General features: G+C 38.7%; 1 protein-coding gene across 1 annotated transcript; it reads right to left on the minus strand.

Moving 5' to 3' along the window:
• Positions 1-536: 536 nt before the first annotated feature.
• On the minus strand, positions 537-4,670 carry LOC147479927 (uncharacterized). Its single transcript, XM_086578524.1, is given in 7 exon segments — positions 537-809; positions 914-938; positions 1,200-1,371; positions 2,108-2,286; positions 3,143-3,534; positions 3,536-3,589; positions 3,690-4,670. Coding segments are annotated over 7 exon segments (2,076 nt in total).
• Positions 4,671-11,783: the final 7,113 nt, after the last annotated feature.

An 11,783-nucleotide genomic window follows, 5' to 3' on the forward strand; every position in this document is an offset into this window, starting at 1 on the left:
TGAATCGGAATTAGAAGTCTATCATGGATCCATGTTGATTTCTTATATAGCGAGTATAGACATGAAGACTTGAACCAATAACAACATATGAAATAAGCTAGGTATCAATAACTTGGACAATATTAATTAAACAATAATAAGACAAATGATCATCCATAACATGAATTAAAGTATTAAGGCAAATATAAATATCAAAGTAGGTACGAATTCACATTTAATAACAATATTCAATAGTCAAATAATAAAGGAACAAACTTGTCAAACATCCCCATAGAAAGAAAAAGATAGTAACAAGCTTTAACTTAACCGTTTGAGGTATGGTCGATATAAGTGCCCTCACAATCTACACGCGCATAAGATGATATTGATACACCTGAACTAAGGGAGTTAACATTTGGAAATACTTTACTACTTGTATGATCTAGCTCATCCTCATTCCCTTCCTCAAGGTAGTCTCTTTCAGGAGTCCTCAAAGCTAGACCATTTTGGATCGAGTTGGTCAGGTACATAAAAGACTTGCTTGGCCTGAGAGGCCATCACAAAAGGTCTTCCTTATGTCCAATTCTACCAAGGTCAACAAAAGTGAAACCCAAATCGTCTACTTTGATGCCATTTCTGTTGTCAACCCAGTCACACTTAAATACTGGAACTTTGAGTACCAAATAGTGAAGCAGCCATATCTCAGTTATAACACCATAGTAACCCATTTCTGAAACAACAGGGTTCTTATCCTTGACACTAGAAATTTGCACTGTTGTCGCCATTAAACCCACACCACTGTTTTGGTTTACTAGTGAAGCTTCATGATCCTTCGTATGAAAACGGTATCCACCAATAACATAGCCTGAACACTTTAGAACGTCTTGACGAGGTCCTTAAGCTATAACTTTTAGGGTGTTTGAAAGTTTGTTACCGGTAACTGTTGCCTCCTCCTTAACCTGATTATCCAAGTTATCCAAGAATCTTAGTCGAATTTAGCAAAGTTGTATTAGATGTAAAATAATTTCAGATAATCTTAGCCTTTGACGAATCCAATAAATGAATGTGTGAGTGTGCTCATCTTGATACCATTTGGTTGACTTACGAGGATAAGTAAGCTTTAGGTGTTCCATATGCTTCCTATCAAGTTAGGAAAAGAACTTGGTCACCATTATCTGTCTAGGTGAAATAAGAAAAAACAAAATTCTATACTAACGTACTCGATATAAGGTAGAACGTCATTAGTGTTTGCCAAAACACATTGATGAGCTTGCTCCCAAGTCTTCTCGTCGACTTCAACAACATTCATACCACCAAGAGGCTTTCCCTTAGAAATTGTATTTTCTTTCTCCGTATCATTAGTATCCATGTTTCTAACTGATGGGACTCCCACTGCATTCACTCCAGATAAGTACTCACTAAGAAACTCAACAACTTCTTCAAGGATATAATTTTCTGCAATGCATCCTTATGGATGATTTCGGTTCCGCACGTAGCCATTTAGTATTTTCATGAACCTAATATTCAAAAAGTGACAAAAGAAGAGAAAATACAAACAAACAAACAAACAAACAAACAAACAAATTGATGAAGCTTTACTGAATTATTGAAAGTAGTTAATTCAATTTTCTGTCTACTTGCCTCTCAAATGGATAGAAAAAATTATTGATTTGGGTACTGAACTATAGTGGATTTTACAAAATAGGTACTGTATTATTTTTTTTGCAAAATAGAGTACCGTAGATTTCAAATATTATTAAATAGGGTACCATCTATATATATTGTAAAGTATGTATACGTATTTGATGATTTGACATATGTATTTGATGATTTAGTGTCCACGTAAGCACAAAACAATAAAAGTTCGGCCCAATTAGTGAATGCCCATTGCCCACTAAGTCACTAGCCCTAGCCCTAGCCCAAGCCCAAGCCCACGTTTTTATATATTTTTTTACTTAAAACATTAAATGTTCGGCCCAATCAGTAAAGCCCAACTAACTAAGCACTCCTCATTTCTCACTCATTCTCAACTTCTCCAAATTACAGAAACACCCTTCTCTCCGCATCAATATCGCTCCAAGCCGGCATTTGAAGATCTTCTGCTGTTTATCATCCCCTTAGATCAAACAGATAAAAATAGCTCTATCCTCACCAACCAAACCAGTAGTATACGAATCATATTCGTTGCTGGTGGGACAGGTGGTCATATCTACCCTGCTGTTGCCATTGCTGATGAGCTCAAGAACAAAGACCCCAGCACTCAAATTCTCTTTCTTATTATGCGTCGAAAGCATTGTTGACATTGCACTTTTATCCAACATATAAAATGAAGAACAAAATATCACCTAAGCCTCTCACTTTCTCAAAATTTCTGGAAGGAGCATCGTAAGTGTGACTCATCCACGCTAAATATGTAGTATACAAGTTTCCAGATTTTTCTGTGATCAGATTTCTAATTTTACTTATTGTTTGGTTACTGGACAATGATAGTGTTCTATGGATACGTTTCCAAAATAGTAGATAGCTTTCATTTGATTTCAATATGTGAAAAGGTTCTGGTTGAGTAAAAAATATATTTATTTCTTGCGATTCTAAAATATATATGGGCCGTGGGGTACCCCTCTTATTACTGGGCTTGGGCTAGTGACTTAGTGGGCAGTGGGCTACCCTTCTTATTACTGGGCTTGGGCTAGTGACTTAGTGGGCAGTGATCATTCACTAACTGGGCCGAACTTTTAGTGTTTTGTGCTTACGTGGACACTAAATCATCAAATACATATGTCAAATCATCAAATACGTATACATACTTTACAGTATATATAGACGGTACCCTATTTAGCAATATTTGAAATCTACGGTATCCTATTTTGTAAAAAAATAATATAGTACCCATTTTGTAAAATCCACTATAGTTCAGTACCCAAATCAATAATTTTTTCCAAATGGATACATCCAACGAAAGAATACTGGCCCACAAAGCTCAACTTCCCTTATAAGATGAACATATAAATGCACCATGATGTCAAAGAATGATGGTGGAAAGTACATTTCCAGTAGACATAAAGTGAGGACCAAATTGTCTTGAATTTTCTATAATTTAGACACATCCACTACTTTGGTGCAAAGAGAGTTTAAAAAGAAACACAACCGAGTGATGGTATACCTCACATGCTTTGGCAACACTGATCGTATTGCCACATGAAGAAGTTGCTGCATCAATATGTGATAGTCGTGAGACTTGAGACCATACACTTTTAGATCTTGCATCAACACGCAGTGTCCAAAATGTGAAGAATATCCATCTAGTACTTTGAGTTCACGCAACATGTTGCAAACTGTTACTTTCTCAGCTCTAGATAACGTATGACATGCTGGTGGAAGATAAGTCCTATTTCCCCTTTTCTCTGGTGCTAGTTCCTTCCTCATGTCCATTTCTAAACGGACTAGGCGACTTTTGAGGTCATCTTTTGTCTTGTACTTAATGTTAAGTAGTGTGCCGATGATGCTATCACAAATATTTTTCTCAATATGCATGGCATCCAAGTTGTGTCTCACAAAGCAAGAATTCCCAATATTCAAGTTCAAAAAATATGGATCTCTTCTTCCAATAATTACCACTTTCATTCTCATCAGAAGTGCTAGGCTGCTTATCTCGTGTTTGTGACTCTTCATTGGATGCCTTTGACTTCTTTCTTGGTGTTTTTGGCTTTTAAATCACCAGATTTGGTTTTCCCCCATCTAATTTTCATCCCTTTGAGCTTGTTTGAAATCACCTCTACAGTTAACGGGTCCGGATGTGATCTTAATTCTTGCTGACCATTAAATGCCTTCCTTTGCCTTCGATAACAATGATTGTTTGGAAGGAACTTTCTATGGGACTGATATATGTTTTTATTTGAGTGTTTCAATCTTGTAGAATCAGTTTTCTCACCGCATATTGGACAAGCAAGATATCCTTTGACACTACACCTAGCTAAATTTCCAAGAGCAGGAAAATCATTGATCGTCCACAGTAGAACAACCCTTAATGTAAAAGATTCTTGCTTGTAGGCATCATAAACCTCCACACCAGGATTCCAAAGAGTCTGTAAATCTTCAATTAAAGGTTTAAGGTAAACATCAATATCATTACCAGGTTGTCGGGGACCTGATATCAACATTGTCAGCATCAAAAAAATTCTCTTCATACATAACCATGGTGGAAGATTGTAACTGACCAACATAATTGGCCAGCAACTATGCCTAGAGTTGAGATTACTATGTGGGTTGATCCCATCTGTTGAAAGAGCAAGTCGCAGATTTCTTGGATCTTCAGTGAACTTTGGGCACCTTTTATCAACCTTTTTCCATGCTGGAGAATCTGCTGGATGACGCATTTGACCATCAACTTCTACTCTTCTATCTGCATGCCATACCAAATCTTTTGATGTCTGAGCGGATTGAAACATCTTTGCAAACCTTGGGAGAGGCGGAAAGTACCACAAAACTTTCGCAAGCGCTTTACCCTTCTTTTCCTGATATCTCAACGTTCCACAAGTTGGACAACTAGTTAAATCCTTGTACTCATCTCTTCTGTAAAGTATGCAATCATTGGGACATGCATGTATTTTTTGAACTTCCATTCCAAATGTAGACAAAAGATTTCTAGCTTTGGTCATGAATTGCAGCACTTCGTTATTATCCGGCAACATTTTTCCCAACACCTTCAATAACTTGGTAAAACTCGTGTCTGACCACCCACTACTGGCTTTCAAGTTGAACAATTCCACAAGGGATGATAACTTTGTATAGCTTTTGCAACCTTTGTACAAAGGTTTCTCAGCATCTTCAAGAAATTTACAAAGCTTTTCAGGATTCTCCATGAAACTCTCGTATGTATCATTAACCATTCTAACCGTTTCCATATCAAAGTCTTAACATGGAGGTTCATGCATGTTGACACTTCGGGACTTTCCATTGTGAGGCTTTTCCCCATGCCATATCTATATTTTGTAACTTTTTTCAAAACCAACATGAAATAGATGATCCCTGATATCGTCCAAACTCTGATGCAAGTGGTTCCCACAATTAAGGCATGGACATCTTATGAAATTAAGATTGTTTGGGCCTGCATGCTGTCCAACACATTTTATAAAATACTCGACCCCTTCCTCGTATTCATCAGACAGTTTATCCATAGACATCCAAGGCTTATCCATACCCAGTGTCAGAAATTCAATACACAAGTACTACATACACATGAAAAAAAAAGTAATTAAGCAAGATAAAATCACGTAATTCATAGATTTTGGCTCAATCTGGTGGTTGAAGCAAATACAAACATACAATATAACCTTGTACTAATCAACCTAAGGTGTCAAAAGTGTAGCGTGGGAATGGATTTAGGCGTATAAATGGGGAAATTCCTACTTTTCTTACATGTGCCTAGCCACCTAGATATATACTTGGTATTATAAAATGAAATAGTTAGTTTGCTGTGGTGGTGGTAAAGGGGTGTAAAAGTCAGATTTGGTAGTTTGGGAAGGGATTTTGGATGGGGATGGGTTGTTGTCGACATTGAAATTCTTTCTTATTTTGGGGGGTCGGCTGTTGGATGATTCCACCATCTTTCCCTTTGATTTGTATTTTTCATTTGCCTTTCGCCTTGATTCTTTGGTAGTTTCGATGGTTTTTGTTGTGGTGGTGGTGGAGGCGGCTAGGTTTGGGATTTGTTCAGATGGGTTGTGTAAGTGACTGATGCTGTGGTTTGGGACTTGGGCCTTCTTAACTTTTTTGGGTTTCCTTTGCCTTATTATGTTTGGGACTTTGAATTCCGGGTTATCTTGGAGTGGGCTTGGTGGGCTTGTATGGGTTTGTCCAGTAGCCTTTTATGGATTTGTGTTGGTATTTGGTGATGGAATAATTGAGAAGGGAATATTGATTTGTGATGTCATAGGTGGGATTGGGATATTTGCAGTTGTTGTCACATGAACAACACGTGACTCCATGTGTTTCACTGTTTGGTATCTAAAAGCTGTACCTCCGAACAAGTTTGTGTGATGACTCCTTTCCTCAGTTGTGGCTTGCTGATGGATCGCTGGTAGCTCTGTCGTGATGGTGGTGTGAGTAGTGATCTGAGCTGAGTGTGGTTCTTCAATGAGCATGAGCTGGAGCGATGGGGTTGGTGGTCGGGGTTGTCGTTGAATTTCTTCACAGCTATGAGTATCATGACCCACACAATGGCATGAGTGGCAATGGAAAGCGGCTTGACCCACATAGATAAATTCTATCCATTTTTCCCCCTCATAAAGTGTGTTAGACAAATATCCTTGACAGAAAGGTTTTGTCAGGTCAACCTTAACCCTTGCTTTGTACCCAGCAACATCTCTTGGTGAATTGTCTGGAGGGAAGACCTTTAGCACCTTTCCAGCATGTGAAGCAATGAGTTTTATAATTGGAGGAAGTTGGTGTTCCATTAACAACCCTTCAAAAGTGATCCAGAATTCTTGTATTGTGAAATCGATTTGCTGGGGGATCATTTTTGGGGAGTAAGGCTTGAGGACAAAGAGAAATCCAAGGATTTGCCATGGTTGATCTTTGAGTATTTTCAGTTTTTCCATATCCTTTTCAAAGCTAAGGATGAATTTGTTTTCCCCCACAACCACTATATCCAGTTTCTTCCTCAAGTTCCATTTTTGGCGTATAGCCCTCATTATTTCATTTGGATTTCGTTTAGTGTTCGAAAATATTTTACCGATGAGTGAGGATATCCAGCGAGGTCTAGATTGTATTAGTAGATTCCGTGGGATTTCCATTATGTTATCTTCTTCAATTGATTCTGCAATATGTGAGTGAGAGAGGATATGGGCTATGTGTTCCATGAGATTGTTGAACAGGTAGAAAGTTTGATTATATAGAGAAAGAGTAGGCAGTTTTGTGGGTGGTATCATAGGTGTAATGATGATACAACATGTGGGGGGAGTGGTATATGGAGTGGTTTTGTCAGTAACTAAGAGTCTAACTAGAAGATCTGGGGAGTTTGCAGATATTTGGTGAGAAATAAGACGGCTCATGTTGATTTGGGTGATCTTCTGGAGATACTTTGTTAGATATTCAGCAGCAGGTGTTGTTCTCCAGTTTGTAATAGACCCACCTAACCTTTTGAGTCTTTATAGCCTGCAGTAGAGGAAAACAAGAAGGAATAGAACATACTACACAAAAAAGTGAGAAAATGAGAATAAAAAGGAAGAGAGCAAGATATCTGGTGGAAGAATAAAGGGTGTTGAAGTATACAGGTGTGTGCCTATCAGTTCGGTATGTTAGAACAAACCGTGTTTAGTGTTTCCTATTTTAGTGTATTAGACTTACTTATACATAACTTAGTGTACAATAACAGTACGTTAGAATAAGAACCCTAATTCTCTAGCCTTCATTAAACTTCTTCTTTATCAAATACATGAAGACCTTTAGTACTATGATGTTGTTATGATTCTCCTAGCATCTCCTAACATGGTATCAGAGCGTCTGGTTAGAAATCCATCAAAAGACCTATGAATAATCAAGCTTAAAGTCTAAAACTTGAGTCTTGTTTTCTTTTCAATCTCATTGTCTCGCTTCTGCATAACTATCTATCTATCTCTTCGTATTCAAATTTGTTTTACAATGGCTGAAGTAATAGTTGTTCCAAAGACCGATAAGTTTGAAAACACATCTGTTTTCTCTGTTGGTATGACTTCTGTGAAATTGGAGGGTGTTTCCAATTACCTTCAATGGGCAGAAACAATTAACGTATACCTTACTGGCAAAGGTAAGGAAACACATCTTACAGATTCACCTGTCACCATAGATGAGAAATCAAAGGTGACTTGGATCAAAAGATGATGCCTTGGTTAAGAATTTTTTGTGGAATACTATGGAAAAAGATGTATGCAATACTGTTCGTTTTTTTAAGACTTCTAAGGAAATCTTGGAGTATCTACAAGAATCGTATTCTCAATCTCAAAATACATCTCGTATATTTCAGTTGTATGAAGATATATTTGATCTGAATCAAGGAGATATGTCTATTTTTTAGTATTATAATTCTCTTCGCAGCAAGTGGGAAGAATTATATATTTATCATCCGATGACTACATATATCACTCAGTTGAGGAAACAAAGAGAGGAATTTCGTGTCTCTAAATTTCTATCTGGCCTACGTACTGAGTTTGATAATGTAAAGGCTCGGGTGCAAGCCGAATCAAAACTCCCAACTTTTTCTGAAGCTTATTATTGTATTTCTTGTATTACTTCTCATTTAAAACCCACTGACAGTGCAACCTTATTAGTTCCTCCAAGTAACAACAACAATACCTTTTCCTTTGGTCGAGGTAGTGGAGGCAGAGGTGGCAGAACTAGTCGTGGACGTGGAGGAGGTCGTAGCCAGGGGAGTGGACGAGGTCGTGGTATGGGCGGTTGGCCACCATGTGATCATTGTGGGCACACAAATCATGGTTTTGATTTTTAATTTGTTGGGAAGCATTTGGACGACCAGCACTGTCCAAAGCCAACAATGCCACGGTTTCTGATCACAGGGATACAAACTCAGTTCAAAAGGTGCAAGACGACCTTGCAACGCTCATGAAAAGGACACAAGCTATTCAAGTCAGTTCTTCGAGTTCATCCAATGCCCCACAACAACTCTAGCCAAATAAGGTAACATATGTTTTCATACCTGTGGAACCAACTCTTGGGTCATTGACTAAGGAGCTTCTGATCATATGACAGGTAACCCCCAGTTGTTTTCCACTTTTGATTACAGCAGTAAAGTGTTATATGTTACATTAGCAAATGGTGCTAAAGCTAAGATTCTCGGTCGAGGCTCAATTCATCTAACTCCTCATGTGTCTCTTGTCTTTGTCTTGCTTGTTCAAAATTTTCCTTTTAATCTCTTATCCGTTCATAGTCTCACCAAATCACTTAATTGTTCTGTCATATTTTCCTCCACTCATGTTGTTTTTCAGGATCTGCAGACAAATGAACTAGTTGGTGGGGGGTATGAGCGAGGCGACATCTACTACTTTCAAAGTGTTTTTGGGTAGCCTTAATAGAAATAGGCCTCTACAATCTCTGTCTCTGCTTCTTTATGGTATAGGCTGCTTGGTCATCTACCTCTGAAGAGTCTACGTTGTCTAGTCCCTAGCATTCCTGCAAGTGTCCAATCTTTTCTGTGTGAAGTTTGTGAGTTAGCTAAACATGCATCGTCGTGCTACTTACAAAACTAGTTTAAATAATTGTTCAAGTGGTCCTTTCCAATTAGTTAATTCCGATGTTTGGGGTCCATGTAGAACCACTGGCCTCTTGGGAGCCAAGTATTTTATTACTTTTATTGATGATTTCTCTTGTGTTTGTTGGGTTTATATAATGGAGAATCGTTCTCAAGTCTTTTATGTTTTCTAGAAATTTTATGCTGAAATCACTAATTAATACTCTGCAAAGTTGAAGTCTTTAGGAATGATAATGCCAGGGATTATGATTCTGTTCGGTTTAAATGTTTCTTTGCTGATAACGGTATTACTCATCAAACCTCTTGTGTTGACACCCCACAACAAAATGGGGTTGCTGAGAGAAAGAATCGTCCTCTTCTTGAAGTTGCCCATAGTTTAATGTTTCAAAGCAATCTTCTAAAGTTTTATTGGGTGGAGGCACTCTTTACTGCCACATATTTGATTAATCGTATGCATTCTTCAGTGTTTGGTGGAAAAACTCTTATGTCTGTTCTCTTTCCTAGTTAACCATCATTTTCTCTTACTCCTAGGGTGTTTGGGTGTGTTTGTTTTGTTCATAATCTTCAACCTGGTCGTGAAAAATTAGACCCTCGTACTACTAAGTGTGTCTTTCTTGGGTATTCTCATACACTCACCTTCGGAAGTTTTATGTTTGTGCTAATGTAACCTTCTTTGAGGATGTATCATTTTATTCTCTCAAGGGACATGTGTCTAAAGAACCTTTCGAGGAAGTTTTGCATTCTCTTGCTCCAGTACTTGAAGAGCACACAACTTCAGAACATGTGCCTGATGGGCACGCGCCTATTCCTGAAGCACACACTAAGGGTGTGCGCCTACTGCCATCTCCTACTTCAGTACTGGACGAGTGGTTTGTTGACTTTTTAGGCCCAATACTGGAAGAGCACACAAGTTCAACACATATACCTGATAGGAGCGTGCCTATTACTATAGCACAAACTAAGGGCGCGCGCCTACTTAATGCAGCCCAACTGGATCATGTGCCCTCGCCTCCTTGCTCGCCTCTGCCCCCCCCACCTGCGGCTCCTCCTTCTGCACTTGACATTCCTATTGCTCTCCGGAAAGTTAGACACCCTCCTAGTAGCACATGTCTTCCTCATCGATATGCTCATTATTCTATTTCTCAGTTTACCTCTCATGATCATTTACCACCGCCTGTACGTCAAGGCATTTGCTATCTCGTTGCTCTATGTCTCTATGCCTACTAATTACAGAGACGCTTTATCTCATCCTGGCTGGAGGCAAGCTATGGAGGAGGAGTTGAGTGCATTGTACTCTAATCAGACTTGGGTGCTTACTCCTCTTCCTCCTGGGAAGACAGTGGTTGTTTGTAAGTGGGTTTTCACAGTCAAACACAATCCAGATAGCACTGTCTCTCGTTTAAAAGCTCAGTTGGTTGCTAAAGGTTTAACTCAGACATATGGTATTGATTACTCTGAAACTTTTTCTCCTGTGGCGAAGTTAGACTCTGTGCGTATTGTTATCTCTCTTGCAGTCAATCACAACTGGCCTCTATACCAGTTAGATGTGAAAAATGCATTTTTTCACGGTGACCTACAGGAAGAAATTTATATGGTGCAGCCTCCTGGTTTTGTTGTTCAAAGGGGGCAAGTATGTCGGCTACGTACAGAAGTCTCTGTATGGGCTCAAGAAATCTCCTAGAGTTTGGTTTGCAAAATTCAGTTAGGTGGTAATGGCTAATGACATGACTTGATGTGAGTATGATCACTCTGTATTTTATAGGAAGACCGAGCAAGGCATTATTATCATTGTGGTGTATGTCGATGATATTGTTGTTATTGGTTATGACAAACAAGGCATTGCTCGTCTCAAAATTAATCTCTCAAAGAATTTTCAAACCAAAGACCTTGGAGAAATGAAGTACTTCTTAGGCATTGAAGTCACAAGGTATCCTGGTGAAATTCATCTTTCACAGTGAAAGTATGTACTGGATCTGCTCAGTGAGACTAGTAATCTAGGAGCACGACTAGTGGAGACTCCTATGGATCCAAACAACAAACTCCAGTCAGATATGGGAGAGTTGTATGCGGATGTTGAAGGATATCGTCGATTAGTGGGCAAACTAATCTATCCCACTATCACTCGTCCATATATTTCTTTTGTTGTTAGTGTAATATCTCAGTTTATGCATATGCCCAGAGTTCCTCATTTTCAGGCTGTTATTCGCATTGTGCGATACTTGAAAGGTTCTCCAGGACGTGGACTTGTCTATTGTTCAAATGATAATCTTGATGGTGTTGGATATGTCGATGCTGATTATTCAGGTTTAGTTTCTGACAAAAGATTTACTACTGGGTATTAATTACCTTTCTGGGAGGTAATTTGGTCACTTGGAAGAGCAAAAAGCAAACAATTGTTGTCAAGTCTAGTGCAGAGGCCGAGTATAGGGCTATGGCTCAAGGCACTGGTGGATTAATGTGGATACGCAATTTGTTACATGAGTTGGGTTTCTCAATTCAGTTACCTATACCACTCTATTGTGATAATCAGGCAGCCATTCATATTGCCTCCAACCTAGTA

This window comes from Coptis chinensis, chromosome 8 (genome assembly GCF_015680905.1).
Source record: "Coptis chinensis isolate HL-2020 chromosome 8, ASM1568090v1, whole genome shotgun sequence".
Taxonomy (NCBI): Eukaryota; Viridiplantae; Streptophyta; class Magnoliopsida; order Ranunculales; family Ranunculaceae; genus Coptis; species Coptis chinensis.